The sequence below is a fragment of the Juglans regia genome, chromosome 12 (assembly GCF_001411555.2).
Source record: "Juglans regia cultivar Chandler chromosome 12, Walnut 2.0, whole genome shotgun sequence".
In the NCBI taxonomy this organism is placed as follows: Eukaryota; Viridiplantae; Streptophyta; class Magnoliopsida; order Fagales; family Juglandaceae; genus Juglans; species Juglans regia.
Window position 1 is genome coordinate 21,056,573 of NC_049912.1, and position 15,758 is coordinate 21,072,330.

General features: G+C 36.1%; 3 protein-coding genes across 3 annotated transcripts; 1 reads left to right on the plus strand and 2 right to left on the minus strand.

Annotated features, from left to right (window-relative positions):
• Positions 1–479: 479 nt before the first annotated feature.
• LOC109005961 (E3 ubiquitin-protein ligase Topors) lies at positions 480–3,372 on the minus strand. The gene is made up of 5 exons (XM_018985082.2): positions 3,013–3,372; positions 2,492–2,629; positions 2,225–2,282; positions 1,683–1,936; positions 480–1,355 (listed from the first exon to the last, which is right to left on the minus strand). The coding sequence occupies exons 1-5, from the start codon at positions 3,330–3,332 to the stop codon at positions 1,295–1,297; spliced, it is 831 nt and encodes a 276-aa protein (XP_018840627.1). The 5' UTR covers positions 3,333–3,372; the 3' UTR covers positions 480–1,294.
• A 5,628-nt stretch (positions 3,373–9,000) lies between these two features.
• On the minus strand, positions 9,001–9,588 carry LOC109005959 (monothiol glutaredoxin-S3-like). Its single transcript, XM_035683425.1, has one exon. The coding sequence runs from the start codon at positions 9,361–9,363 to the stop codon at positions 9,052–9,054; it is 312 nt and encodes a 103-aa protein (XP_035539318.1). The 5' UTR covers positions 9,364–9,588; the 3' UTR covers positions 9,001–9,051.
• Positions 9,589–14,788: 5,200 nt separating this feature from the next.
• On the plus strand, positions 14,789–15,349 carry LOC109005958 (monothiol glutaredoxin-S10-like). The gene has a single exon (XM_018985075.2). It carries the CDS (start codon positions 14,911–14,913, stop codon positions 15,220–15,222), a length of 312 nt encoding a protein of 103 aa, XP_018840620.1. The 5' UTR covers positions 14,789–14,910; the 3' UTR covers positions 15,223–15,349.
• Positions 15,350–15,758: the final 409 nt, after the last annotated feature.

Here is a 15,758-nt window from a genome sequence, read left to right on the forward strand (position 1 = left end):
CTGTGAGCTGAGTGTTTTAGAGCCAAGCACTTGATGGTCTCTCGCCCTTTTCTCATGTATTCTTCTTGGTTTGATTCTAGTTTTTGGAGATCCTTTTCTGGTCTGATTAAAGAGGTTTTGAGAGGTACAATGTGGAGGATAATTAGACCCGACGATTTAGTTATTGAGATGTGGAATTCGACTGATTGGAATTCTCAACTGTACAAGTGTTAGTTGGGGAGGCATTGGCTGCTCAATTGATATCTAAACATGTGAAAATAACTTGTGGAAAATAGATACCAATCTGGACTGCTGCTAAGATGGCTCCTTTTCAACAAGGTTTTCTTGGCAGCTGGTGAGAAGTGATTGAGAGACTTTTATACATGGGTGTGGTTCAGATCCTCTCTAAAAATTTCTACCTTCATTTGGATAAGTTTCTTCAAATGAAAGTAGAAATTTTTGAGGATCCTGAAATATTCTCTTCTTCCTGCAGGATTGCATGAAATGCTACGAGGAAGCTACTTAGAGATTATTGACTTGGCTGCAACTATTCTAAATGGTGATACAAAATATAATCCCCAAGAGTTTGGCATGTTGGATTTTTAACATTCCCACATTTAGAATCTAAATGTGTCAATAACATTCCCACGTTTGCTAAAGCGTATATAAAACCAAATTATGCAATGGGTTTTCTCACATGCCTAAAATGTAAAGGATTCATCAACAGGATGTTGGGCGGTTCCACATTCTGAAGGGTGTTTGCGTGCAACGATTTTTGTATCAAAGGCTTAAAATGGGCTAACGTGTTCTTCTTCACAGGATTATCTGATGGCTAGGTTACATCCTTGAGAGATCTAAGCCACCTGACACCTCTGCCCTCGAATGATCTTTTTGCTGGCTCGAAGTAAACTGTCGAATCTATAGCCAAGGAGATGATAATCCTCTCCAAACCAACATCTTACGACAGAAGCAGGTCAGTCATCAAAACAGCCCTTGCACCTGCAAACTATTGGTCAGCCTTGTTATGAACATCATGTGGGCATTAATGTTGCAACTCTGAAATTTTGCTCTGCTCGAACATCATAGCCCAATTTGACTTGGCTCATTTGCAGTCGTAACTGACCTAAGTTGCATCACATGATCATGCATTTAAGCAGCTCCTGCTACCTTGCTGAGAAGGCTACTGAATTTTCACTCAAAAAGAATGAGGTACCTCGACCTTCCAACATGGCACTTCCACGCGAAATAAAGAAAAACATGGATGAGACAAGTTGAACTAACAAGGCTATTTAGCACATATATAACTTAACCCCAACTACTCATATTCGACCACAGCATCATACGCCTCCACATTTAACGAACTCTCTGCAAAACATCTGAACAGAAATTGTTTGTTACTAATAACAGTCACAACTAGCAACAAAATAAGACAAATAATTTTCTGCTCCACCTTTATAAAATATAAAGAAAAAAGTCCTGCAAACATGATAAAAAGAATAAAATATTGCTGCTCAGCGGCAAACTTGAATGCTACCGATAAAAAGATGGTGTTGTTGTTTGTCTAAACACTACATTTTAGACTGCTAGACACTTAACTCGTGTGCTTCTTCAAAATCTGGGTTTTCTAAATGAATGAAGTTTTGAAGGCTAACTTATCAAAAAAAAAAGTTTTGGAGGCTATTAATTGTATTTCGATTAATTACCTTAATTCATGCAAAAACATATTCGTTCTGTCTTGCAAGAAAGGACGCAAAGGTGCCATGAGGTTATCTTCACCATCAAGCTGTTCGGAATTGGCATTATTTTTCTTTTCAAGGCTAGCTATGAAAAGTGAGGTGGCTACATGAACAATAACAGATGGATCTGGGTCCCCGAGGATAGCCTGCAGCTCCCTCCAAATCCATGGCTCTATTCTCTGTATTATTTTTTGTCTCGCAACAATATTTCCCAAGAAATTCTGAAATTTCGGAGATGGCAAAAGAATCAGATCCAGCTAAACTCAATCCATTGTTGTTGGATTCAAACACAACTTTGTTAAAAAAATAAAGTTTTGAACCATGAAGAGTCAGATCCTCTGGATAAAAAATGCATTACACTTCAACCTTTCGAGAGGTAAAAAGAATTATGGAGCAGCAGATGCAAGAAATAACTTTGACCAAGTACACAAGGAGTCTTTCAAATCAAACGTAAGAGACAGTACAGAAACCAGCAATCTTCGATAAGAGATTATAACAAGTTATCATACCTGCTCAATACAGTTTCTGGGAGATAAAGGAATAGCTCGCAAGCCTAGGCCATACATGCTGCACAATATCATAATCCAAACTCCATAATTAGAAAAACCATAGGACATATCAGGCCAATGCCACCGACAAGTACGAAAACAATAAAAATTAGAGCCCATTGCTTATTGAGAAATTCTTGGTCTGCACATGAATCTTACAAAAGAAGTTTACAAACCAAGCTTCTGCATGCATGTATGTTTGTATCTGCATTATGATTATAAAAGTACCTGGCACGCCATTGAAGTTTTCTTTCAGCAATAACATCAGGCGGCACAGATCCTGGCCGTCCAAACGATCGCTGCCATGGTAGCGGCCTTGTCCGACGGCTAACAGTATATAATTCGTCTCTTGTTCTTCGAACTATCCTGTATAAATTTTCAATAGTGCAATATACAAACGATGAGAATAATAAACTCGATTCAAAACAAGATAAGGCAAAAGAAACAAAGCCAACCGTCAGTTTCTTTCCATTTCATTACCCTTCCCCGGCAGCCAAAAGAAAAAAAAAATATATAAAATCTTCTCTTAGAGAATTCATGATCTCCTTAAACCAAAAGTTGAGAATACAGAGAATAACCACTCGAATGAAACTGATTCACAGATGAAAAGTCATAAGACAAGTTTTTTCTGTTATATTCCGTTTTTCTTTTCTCTCTCTCTCTCTTCCCAAAAGGTAAAATTTCTTTCCACTTTTCCTACACTTCTCTGCAACCAAACATATATCTAAATATATATCTAAAAGTCTAACCTTCGAGAATCAATTCGTCGGCTCAACTCAACTTCAACGTCGACGTTTCTTGTACGATTATTCAAAGCAGATAATCTCTCCTTGCAGAAAGTTCGAGAAGAAAGGTTTATTTTGCAGAACCAGGAATCGAAGTCGGCGTTACACAGGGGGCATCTTCTTCTCAAGTTGCTCCATTTACGAATGCATTCCACGCAGTAGGCGTGCGTGCACACCGTGAGCACCGCCACTCCGCGAAATTCAAGATCTTTGAGGCAGATCGGACAAGATTTACCCCGAATTGCAGGCCAAATTACCTCCGAGACGAACTTCTCGCGCTTCATTCTCGGCGATGATTCTCGAGAAGACGATCTGAATCCCTGATTTCACAGACGCAGAGAAAGAGAGGGGCCTTGATAGCCCAATTATATATGTGGGCCTTTTGGGCCGAAGAGTTCAAACGGGCTCAAGTGTACATGATGGGCTGGGTCAGCCAATCTAAATATTGAGTTTCAAATTCTGAAATAAAGAGAGGATCCATTAGTGAGTTGAAATAAGACGAGACAAGATGAGATAAAAGTTGAAAATTGAATAAAATATTATTATAATATTATTTTTATTTTAAATTTTGAAAAAATTGACTTGTTTATTGTATTTTGTATGAAAGTTTGTGAAAATTTAATGATTAAATAAGATGAAATAAGTTTTGAATCCAAATCTACCAGAGGTCAACGAGAGTATGAATTCATCATAGACACAGGGTTTGTTTGGGTGAAGGGGGGCAAATTTGGACTCCTAGTACGTCGTAAATACCACATATTACCAATATTTTGTGGTGAACAAAAAGGAAGAGGCTAAGTCAAGTTTCCATAAAACGGTCCATATATATGGCGCAGTTGCCCCACCTTTATCACTCATAGCAGTGTCATCCGATGACGAGCCTTGTGACTTTCCCAGTAAAATGGGAACGAAGGCTTCAGCAGGCCCATCGAAGACTAGGAGCATAAAGAAGAAGACAAAGAAATTGGTTAACCGCGTAGCCTACCTTGGGTTGCCAATCCGCCCCCCATCCAGGGCAAAGGTGGTCCCATTTGCCCCTTATAATCTCTTTTTGGGCCATTTTGAGCCTAGATTTAAAAAAATAAAAGTCTTAAAAAAAGAAAAATTATAGGTTAAAATTTACATATAACATAAAATTAAATATTACAATAATGAAAATTAATATAAAAATATTACTAATTGTCAAATGGTTGAAATCAATAATATTACAATATTAGAAATTGCAGCTAGCAATTTGACAAACAAGATGACTTTGGGTCTGGAGATTGGAATTTGGGGGTGGTGGGCAAGTGAGACTGTGAGATTATAAAATCTGAAACATTAATAGGAGAACAAATTAGAATTATAAACAATATAATAATATATACATATGTAAAAAAAGTTAAAAATATAAAGCTACAAGTACAAACCAAGTGAGACTATCAAGGATTGCAGATTAGATCATTAAAAATTTGGGATTAGGGTTGAAACTTGGGCAAGTGAGGGTGTGAGACTACACCAATATATTATAAGCAAAAGTAATATTATAGTAATATCAAATGTAAGATCGATTACCATATGCAAGTTATGATCCACTCGTCTCCTTCTACACAAAGCTTACCACGTCTAGAATATGGATTAGCTTCCTTTTGATCCAATTTTGAGCGCAAATCAATGCCTCCACAGTAGTAAGAGAACGTGAAACCTGGAATGGATCCAATTTGCGTCTCCTGGTGATAAAGGCCGACTTTGGGGCTACTGTAATAATAAGGATGACCAAAATAGTGTAGGCTATATCTCTAAGGATGTAATACTTGACGGCATTGACCTTCCACAAAGACAATATATCATATCCTTATGTGAATGGGTGCATCTCTGCTACCAAGTACCTATCCAACTCCAATTGTGATTATCCAAAAATCACAACACAATTTCATAAAATCATACATACAGTCATGAACAATGAACATCAAAAAGTTTCAATATTGAAATCCCCAAAACAAATTTGGGGTTTCAAAATTAAATTTGATTGAAACCCTAAAAAATATAATGCTAAACTAAATTAGGGGTTTCAAAATTGAAACCCTTAACAATTTGGGGTTTCAATTTTGAAAACCCTAAACTAATTTAGGGTTTCAATCTAATTTAGGATTTCGAAATGAACCCCTAGATTTACAATATAACATCACAAATTCACGAAATAATAAACATCATAACAAATTTATACAAATATCTCCATAGCACACAAATCGCAATCTCATCCTCTAAATCCATTCATGAATCCCATTCTCCATAGTCAAATCTGAGAACTAAAAATTAATGGGTCCTTGGACTACTTACAAGTTGAAGACGTAGGAGAGAGACACAAACTCTATGAAGGAGACGACGACAGTTTTAGGCGAGGGCGACGAGTAAGAGAGAGAGAGAGAGGTCTGTGTGGGTTGTGGAGAGAGAGACAAAGATAGAGACAGAGACAGAGAGTCTAAGAGAGGGGAGTCAATAAAGGGGGTGAATTTACGCATTAAACAAAATGACGTCATTTTATTTAATGTATAAGCTTTTTTATACACACACAAATATATATATATATATATATATAAAACATGCAGAGTAGGGCCAAGCCCAGTCCATCCCTCGCACCTGCAGGGCCGACAGACGGGGCCATCACCCAACCATGGCGGAGGCAGGGCCTCGCTGCCCTCTCCTAGTTTTAAGGAGGAACTTCCTCTCGCTTTTCTCTTCCAACTAGTGTTAAATTTTTACTTAACAACAATATTTGTTGGATTTAAAGAGAGAATGCCAATTGTACTTACAAGACTGTTGAGAATGTTGGGTTCCCTTTGATTGATGGTAGATTTATGAACTATATCAATCACCTTGAGGTCCATTTTATCAAGAATATCCATTACTTCCAAGATTCCTTCTTGAATCAAGTCCATTCTAGCTGGTTTTAGTTGGCTAGCTTCCTTCTTTGAATCGTTAACTTTTGGAGATAGCTCATCATTTTGGGGTGTCTTTTCCCTCCATAACCATGATTGGTGTTTTCCCCTAACTTCTCGAAAGCATATACAATACCAAAAGATTCTAACGCTACCAAATTTTCCTTTGCCTTAACTCTATCCTCTTGAATTTTCTTACCTTTTTAAGAACTAATACCCTCCTCCTCATTGGAGCTGCTCTATTGTCGAAAGTTGGTTTGAGCTATTTCCGGCCTCCCACCATACTTTCTCATACCATTGGCACTGGAACTTATTGAAAGCGCTCGCAACCATAGGCCATATTGTGTCTACACTTCCTCTACCATTTGATTTCCTTGATTCATCTTTGAGCACGCTCTCTCCTTATGCTTCAGCACTCTAAAATGAAAGTAGAAGTTTGGCAAATGCTCATACTTCAAATCAATCCACAATTGCTTTTCTCCAATTTTTAGCCTACCTCGTGCAAGAGGTTTTGTAATGTCAATGTCCACTCTAATTCTTAAGAATTTGTCCCACCCGAAACCTTTCCTATTAGAATCCACTATCATTACTTTACCAGTTGTAGAGCCTATTTGTTCACTAATCTCTTTAGTCATTCTAGCCAAGGGCATGTTGTGTAATTGAACCAAGAAATGTCCTTGGAAAAAAGTGATGCCATTTGGTGGTGTGTTGCTTCAAAGTGTCGACGGCTTACAAGGAATCTATCAAACAACCATGACCTTCCATGCAACACTTTTTTCTTGTTTGATTCCTTATGAAATTCCATAAGAAATTGGTTCTCCTCAACTTCTTTGAAAGCAATCCATCATTCTGGTTTCCAAATATTTGATATCGTTAATCTGAATGCTTTTATGTTCACCCTTTTGTCGGCTATAATTAACGCTAAAAGACATAATCTCCCTCTTGTTATTGACTCATTGGGAACTTCTTCTAGTAGAAAGAGCTCTTGTTTGTCTTCTTCCGTTAGTTTGAAACCTGGTTTAGATAGTGAAATCATCTCATTTCATCTAATTATTATAAATTTCTCAAACTTTCAAATAAAATACAATAAGTAATTCAAAATTTTCAAATCTTAAAATAAAAATAATATTAAAAAGTAATATTCTAACAATATTTTAATCAACTTTCATCTCATCTCAACTCACTATCCAAACCAGGCTTGAATCTTTCTCACAGTTTGGATAATTCTTCCTCCAACCTATCACCTCTACAGACTACTGCCTAAGAAACATAAGATCTTTGCCTCAGCATAGGAGATTCACTTTACCTTTTAGAGAAAGAAAAGACCTTAATTTTTTTGGGTCTGCTTTTAATTATAGATATAGGGGATGCTTGAGGAATGAGATGAAATGAGATATTTGTGAATAGTAATGAAATTATTTGAAAATAATAGTGAAATGATTTGGATTAAGATGTTTTATTTGGTTTTGAAAAAAGAGAGAAAAAGTTGAATAAAAATATTCTAGAGTTAAAATATTGTTATAATATAATTTTTTAAAATTATTTTTTTTTGAGATTTTAAAAAATTGAATTATTTTTTGTATTTTGGTTAGAAATTTGAAAAAACTTGTAATGATTAGATAATGATTAGATAAAGAAATTGAAGATTTGAGATTAAAAAGTATTTGTATTTGAGTGATGCTTGGAAAGAAAATAAAATGAGGAATTTTGAGATAAGATGAAACCTTCTCAATTTCTAAATAACCTCTAATTAAATTTTCATGAAAGTAAATGATTTGTACATGATAGAGCATGCCCCCTTAAAAAAAATTGGACAAATTTATAAGTCTAAAAGAAAATCATTTTTAATGATAGCCTCCACATAGCTTCGTTTGGTTCCTCAAATACTCTCAACTCATCTCAATTCATCATTATAATTTTTTCAAATCCCAATACAAAATATAATAAATAATTCAATTTTTTCAAATTTTAAAATAATAATAATATTAAAAAATAATATTCTAACAATATTTTATCATCTCAAATCAACTCAACTCAACTCACTTTAACATCCAAACACTCATGATCCCAAGTACTTGAGCTAAGTTCGGCCCATTAAGTTTTTTTTTGGTTTTTGAAAGGAAGTTCGGCCCAATTAAGTTATACGAAGGGTAAGCTCGATCGATCTATTAAGTAAGGTAATTCTTCACTTTTATGTTATCAACGTAATTAGATTATATACACATAAGCCCTTTTTTTTCATTTTCTTTTATCACATGTGACTAAATATAAAAGCTAATTAAGATGCACGGCAAATAATAATTGGCAGGTAAATCCCAGTTGCGCGCATCGGAGGCACGTACGACCTTTTCCTCTGTTAATTTGTAAGGAATAAAAAAAAGGAGGAATGCAATATGAGCCTTGACATCATGCATTGAAAAGAAAAATAAAAAAAATTGAGAGAAGAAGGTGGTTTTCTGTTTGACGAAAATCATTTTTATCTTCAATTTATATCGTTTTATTAAACGGATATCTTAAATGTCAGCATCTCTGTGTAATTTAATGCACAAAATCGTTTGTAAAAAGATTGTTCCAATGCAGTATATATGTAAGATTTTTGTTCACAAGTACTGATTGTTGCACAACAAAGCTTAATTACAATAAGGAACACTAAACTTGAAACTTTGACGCAAAATTGCAACTTTTATTAGCAAAACCAAGACACAGTAGCAGACTGGCTGGATATATATATATATATATATATTATATAGGACTCTAGCTATATAGTTATTAATTAAGCTCTATATATATGGCTAAGTTAACACACATCATGAACACATAATATATAGATATATATCCGACCCAAACCCTCATTATCTCATGAGTAATGCTACATACAGTCGTGGAATGCGCAAACGCTGTGCAGTCGCTTTGAAAAAGAGTGGGATCCACTATTAAAAAATTAATTTATTTTCAGGTGGGTCCCTTATTTATTCACTTTTTTCAAAGCGACTGTACGGCGACTGCACGCTCACGACTGCAAGTATCATTTCTCTTATCTCATATATCTATATATATATATATATATATATATATTATATGATCATCAGAGCCATATTGCACCGGCGCGTTTAAGCATTGGAACTAAGGCCCGGCGGAGGTGAAGGCTCATGACCTCGTTGGTTCCACCCACCAGTTCACGACCAATGAACACGGCCGGCACACTCGGGTTGCATCCAAGCCTCGCGAGAGCCTGCTCAATTTCCCTGCCTCTTGGAATCTCGTCCACCTCATGCACCAGAGCGTTCACCCCGAGCTCCGTGATGAACAGCGTCTTGATGGTGTGGCACATGCAACAGGTGCTCCTGCTGAATATAACCACCGGCCTCTCCGACACCATGTTCGTCACTCTCTCCATTTTCAGTTATAGCAAATGCAGTCTCTGAACGAATAACTCGAACTTCTTTGGGTCGGAGTGAAGGGTTGGAAAGGGAAGGAATTAGAAAGAAAGTAATTTAGAGAGCGATATTGGAGCGATTGTAATGTGGGCTCTGTACGTGAGGAATGTGAAGATCCAAGGCAGTTGAGATCTCAGGTTTTGCTGTGTGGGATTTCAGCTGGGAAGAGCAGTCATTTATATAGGAGTTTGGCAGTGACCGGATTTGCAGATTTTCATAGCAAGGAAAAGGCTTAATATGATAGTAAAGAGAGATGAAAATGTTCGATCCCTTAGGTATTTTAGTTCTAGTCCAAATAACACTTTGATCGATCATTACTTTGACAGCGATTGACGTTTAGCTACACGACTAAAGTTGCACACAGCAACGAATCTTAGCATACAATTAATATAGCGACGTGTGCTAATTTGGACGCCTTCAACTAATTATTATCCAGACATATGCATTTATATATATATATATATTATTTCTGTTGATAATATAATACTATATATATATATATTGGATCGAATGAATCCCTTTTTTTTTATTTTTTACCGATATATAAAAGAGTAATTTTATTCATCATCTCAATTATCATTATCATCTCATAATATGACATTAGATGATTAGAAATTATTTATTATATTTTATTTGTGAACCTATCATTTAATACAAAATCATGATATGATGAAAAAATGTTGGGTGAATAGATTTTTTCTATATAAAAACAACATGTGTTTGATAATATAAAGTGCGTCCGTTTTAATTTCCTTAATTTGGTTTTTCTGCAGTATCTATCATGGAGCATCTGCTGAGTGAGGAAGAAGTTGGATTTATCCAATTGGGACCTCTTTTTTGGAAATTAGATTCGCGTCCAATTCAACAAACGGATAAAGAAAGCCGACTGAATAAGAAGAGATTACTAGGAAAATTTTGTTCGAATAGGCTACATGCAATGCATGAAAGAGATGGAACCTCTAATACAGCCGCTTAATTGAATATCGATGAAGATAATTAATTGAATAGCACATCTTCAACAACACCAAATTTAGATAGATCTACGATAATGGTTCACACACACACACACACACATATATATATATATATATATATATATCACATGTCAAGGAGAATGAATTAATATTAATTTCTCGAGCAACTTTTGGAAAATATATATCTTTTTCTTTTCTCTAATGAGCCAAGTCCCTCTCATTTTCTAGAACACGTCCCATACCCAGAAAAGCATGCCGTACGTACATAGAAAGAGAAGGCAGATGCCATATGCATGAGGTCCCCATGCAACATTATCCATGTATCGATCCTCTGTTCGTCCATTTCTTTGAAAATCTTCCATGTACGTCCTATTGTGGCAAGGGGATAAAACTTTTTATTTAGAAAATAGACTCACTTTTATAAAGGCATATGGCCTGATAACATGATCCAAACCTCCAAAATGGAAGAAGTATTGGGTTCGACCCCCTCCCCGACTCAAAAAAATAAATAAATCAGTAATTGTACACTGCAACAGTACTACTGCTACAACTACAAAAGGATCAAGCGTTTCGTCCCAAGAGAAAAAAGAAAAAAAAGATACAAGGCCTGCATGGAAAAAGAAAATGGAATAATTAAAAACCGTGTGCTGACCATCTGATACAAGATACGTACTGTGTGAAAGTTCATTTAGAAAATCCGGGTAAAATCTACTGACATTCTCGAAAGCTTGAGATTATCGATCGATCATATGTCATATCTAGAAAGATCTTATCAAATCAAAACCATCTTCACCTTTTTCTATCAACTTTTCGTACCAAAATTCGATCGAATCATCCTCATGCAATTCATGATAACGTCAAGACTAATATACTATATACTATTATATGTATATATATATATATACTCCTTGTATATATCTTGCGTGGTCCAGGAACACACTCCTTGTATACGTACGTGAATTCAAGTCTCACGTGTTGTGTTGAGGAATAATTCCACATTGGCTGTGGACAAGGTCTTGGGCATGTTTATAAGCAATGAGCAATCATCTCTTATATAACCGGTTTTATGAGATGAGTTAGGTCCATGAATTTCATCATGGTATCAGAGCCTGCCACAGGACAAATGGGGGCCCACACTATTTACCCCGTGACAAGGACCAGAAAAAATACTGGCCTGCACGTGAGGGAGGGTGTTGAGGAATAATCCCACATTGGCTGTGGACAAGGTCTTGGGCATGTTTATAAGTAATGAGCAATCCTCTCTTATATAACCGGTTTTATGAGATGAGTTAGGCCCATAAATTTCATCATGTTGCCACGATAGCATGCAGTGACTTGCAACAAAAAAGCATATATATGCATGCAGGAAACGGCCATTATATTCAAAGGAGGAGAATATAGATAGTGCCTCGTGCAAAACCGGCCCAATTCGAAGGCCAAGGGACAGTTTATTTGTGGGGGTTACTTCGTACGTAACATAGAGTAGTACGTTCTCGTATTTATCTATCATGATCTTCTGATTCTCGCGGCTAATCACAAGCATTATGCATACACCGATCCCATGCATGCACGGGTATTATGTACCATGCATGCATAATGTAGTGCAAGTGATACGTAGTAATATTGTACAGTGGTATGAGAATCGGAGGTGAGAGATGATCATGGCCGGCGACATGCGCATGAGAATCGTAGGACATGACATGGGTACGATCGAGATGCACGTAGAAAAAATGAAAAAAAAAAAAAAAGGGTCCACTATAATTACAGACAAGCGTGTGGGACGGAGGCCAGCTAGGCCCCAAGGCCGGGTGGAGAAAGAATGTCAACTTTTAAGCGCATGAAGATAAAGAAGAATGCGAGGACGGGTCCTGGCATCGATCACATGTATTAGGTTTTCATGGGTTGGTGAGGTACAGACCTGTACAAATTGCTTTCCTATTATTCCCACAAAGAGAGAGAGAGAGAGAGAGAGAGAGAGAGAGATCAGAGGCTAAAGAACCTTATTTTATACTCTTTGCCTTTATTGCTAGCTTTTGTAGATACGAAACAGAAAGAATACATGCATCTCCATCCAAAATCTAAAGCTAGCAAGCTGCAGAAAGAAGAAAATTCTATCACTACACTCAGGTCATTTCGATTATGGAACAAAATATTACCAATAAAGAGATCGTATATATCCATAGATAATTTCTATTCAGAGACTAATTAATTAGTTTTCACATGTTTAATTTCTGTTGTAATGGTTTTATTTATTCTACATGATCATGGATTGCGATTCTCGCTGTTGATCTTGGTGCAATATGCATGATATAGATCGATCTCCTAGAAATGGTTTCGGATGTCGACGCTAGATAGCTAATATCCATCATTATTTAACACGCGAACGGATCATCGATATTCTCATGCATATATGCATGGCAACTTTTTCATAATTTAATTTGCTTACTCTATCATCAAATAGAGTAATGTGCGACATATATATATATATATATATGATTGATTATATAATTCATACTAGCTAATTATATATATATAACATGTGAAAGAGTGGAATGTGTGAATCCCTAGCTCCTATGATCTTTCCAATATTTAAAATATATTTTATTTCAAATCATTATATATAAAAATTCGAGCTTCGAAGTATATATTGTCATGATCACCAAAACTTTTTACAAATAAAATTAATCTACGATTCCTTTGCACTTTATAGACCTATATATATATATATATATAGACGATCACATGATCTGCTTAATTATTATCTCGGAAGCTGATCGATCATCAGTGTTGTACTAAACGATGCATGGCATGGCAGCAGCTAGCATGCATGCATCATGCCCAGTCATGAGATATACAGTATGATCATATGGTCATGTGGTACTGGTGTGTTGCTGTGTCAGTCGGAATTTAAATTTTATAGATGAATCTTAAGGGCTAGCTCTAGATCTACTACTACTGTGACCGGGTACTGGTCGTAATTCTCTGTCATCCAAAAAATAATTAGATATATATGCGGCATGCACAGTGCTACATGCACAATTTGTAGTACTTTATAAGCCCGGTGGGAATAATTAATAATTAATTAATCAATCTCGAATGAAATTCAATCTATAATATATCATGAAACATTATATTAACATGATAAATTGAGCGAATTAATGCATGATTGTGTGTGAGTGAGTACATGTACGTACTGCTCTCATCCTTCAATATTATCTTCCTTTCCTTCTACCAAAACCATTTGCGGAGATACACTTCCCATTGTTTCTCCCTCTCTTTTTCCAGCTTCCATATATATCCTGATCATCATCATCAGTACCTTCCTGTCTCTCTAATATCCACCCAACTTTCGGGCTATCCGAACTAATAAATTATTCATAAATTAATATTTGTAACGAGTTAATTCTTTGAGACGAGAATAGAAAAAAAATGATTTTTTGCAATGAAAATTGAATTATTTTAATAAAAAATAGTCATTTTCATAACTAATTATAATTGACTACAAATTATAAGCATTTTTTTTAGTGATAAATCTATATATGGCTCATGCCTGTTATTCTTTATATTCCCCCACTTTCTTAATTATAATCTCCTTTAACTTTGATATATATATATATATAATATAAATGGTGCTAGTTATATAGTACTTAATTCTACATATAACACATCATCTAAAGCTCAAAAACTTTATGCAAAATTTGCAAAAAAAAAAAAATGATATACGCGCACATGATCGTCATGATCTGTGTGACTGCATCGATCTTTCAGCCTGATCTATCTAGCTAGCTAGCTTGTCCCAAAGCCATCGTCATTTTAACCAAAAGTTGACATTCCCCACCCACATAGCGGCCTGATCTCACATTAACGTATATATTCGAGCTGGGTCATGCAATTTTTAAATTCACAAAAACGCTAGTGTACCGTACGCTGCATAATACTAGCTAGCCACTTTTTCCTTCGCTAGTCATGATATTCCAGTACTTTCGGCAGCGTCGTCTGGCTAGCTTATCTCTATTAGCTAGCTTGATAGATTCTTGGAACAACTGGGTAAGATTGTTAGCAGCAAGCCACACATGTCGCTATCGATGCTGATTTTGGGCCCCTGCCAAACCCAGATTATATCCAATGGAACCTTCACCTTTTCATCCCTCCATTAATTTCTTGCTTCCGATTAAGTAAAGTACTTTTATATGCAAGTACGTTAAAATCCACCACCTTTGCTAGCTGATCTCCCTTGACGTTTCTATAAAAGGCCCTTGAGCTAGAACTTCATTTCCATCACAAACCAATTAAACTGCTGCTAGCTATAGCCTGTATCTGCAATATTACTTAATTTCTACCGTATTTTCTCGCATTCCCACCAGAATTTCAGAACTTCAATCACAACCGGCCTAGATCATCTCTACTTCGCTATTTGTTAGGATATCCAGAAAGAGATCACGTACATATATATATATATATACACATATATATATCGCGGATCTTTCATCGCGGTCGAGCAAGGGCAGCTCTCTAGCTACGTACGTACGAGTAATGGATCGCATTGTGAAAGTCGCATCACAGAAGGCAGTGGTGATATTCAGCAAGAGCTCCTGCTGCATGTGCCATGCAATCAAAAGGCTATTTTACGAGCAAGGAGTCAGCCCTGCAATTTGTGAACTCGATGAGGAACCCACAGGGAAGGAAATGGAAAGGGCTCTGATCATGCGGCTCGGATGCAACCCCTCAGTTCCAGCAGTGTTCATTGGGGGTAAATTTGTGGGCTCTGCAAACACGATCATGACCCTTCAGCTCAATGGGAATCTAAAGAAAATGCTCAAAGAAGCCGGAGCTATATGGCTTTAAAATTAGCAACATGCAGCAGCAATTTGCCTCCGGCATACACGTACAACCCTAGTACTAGTACATACGTACGTACGTAGTAATTTCCAATTAATAAGGTTATTTAATTATAACTCGCTTGTTTTCTTAATTTCCCCCCTTTACTTTTTTGTTCTTCCATCCGGCCGCGGCAATGTCGTACGTACGTATTGACAAACAATCTATATATAATAGAGTCCGTAAGTCATGATGTACTAGTTCTACAACAACTAATATATATGAACTAATAACTCATGTTACTGCATGCACAGGAGTACTTCTGCATGCAGATTTTTTATTAAGATTTTCAGTTGTAATTAATATATAATATTATCATGTATCAAGATTAATGCCTTTTGTTTTCCTTCTCGAGATTCTAATGATCATGATCTTTAATTAAGTATTCTCGACAGTACGTGCTTCAATATTCCCTTGATATACTCTAATTAATTGATCATGCACGTACGTATAACATGCATGAAAGATAACAATTAAATAGAGAAATTTCTTCTTGACATGTA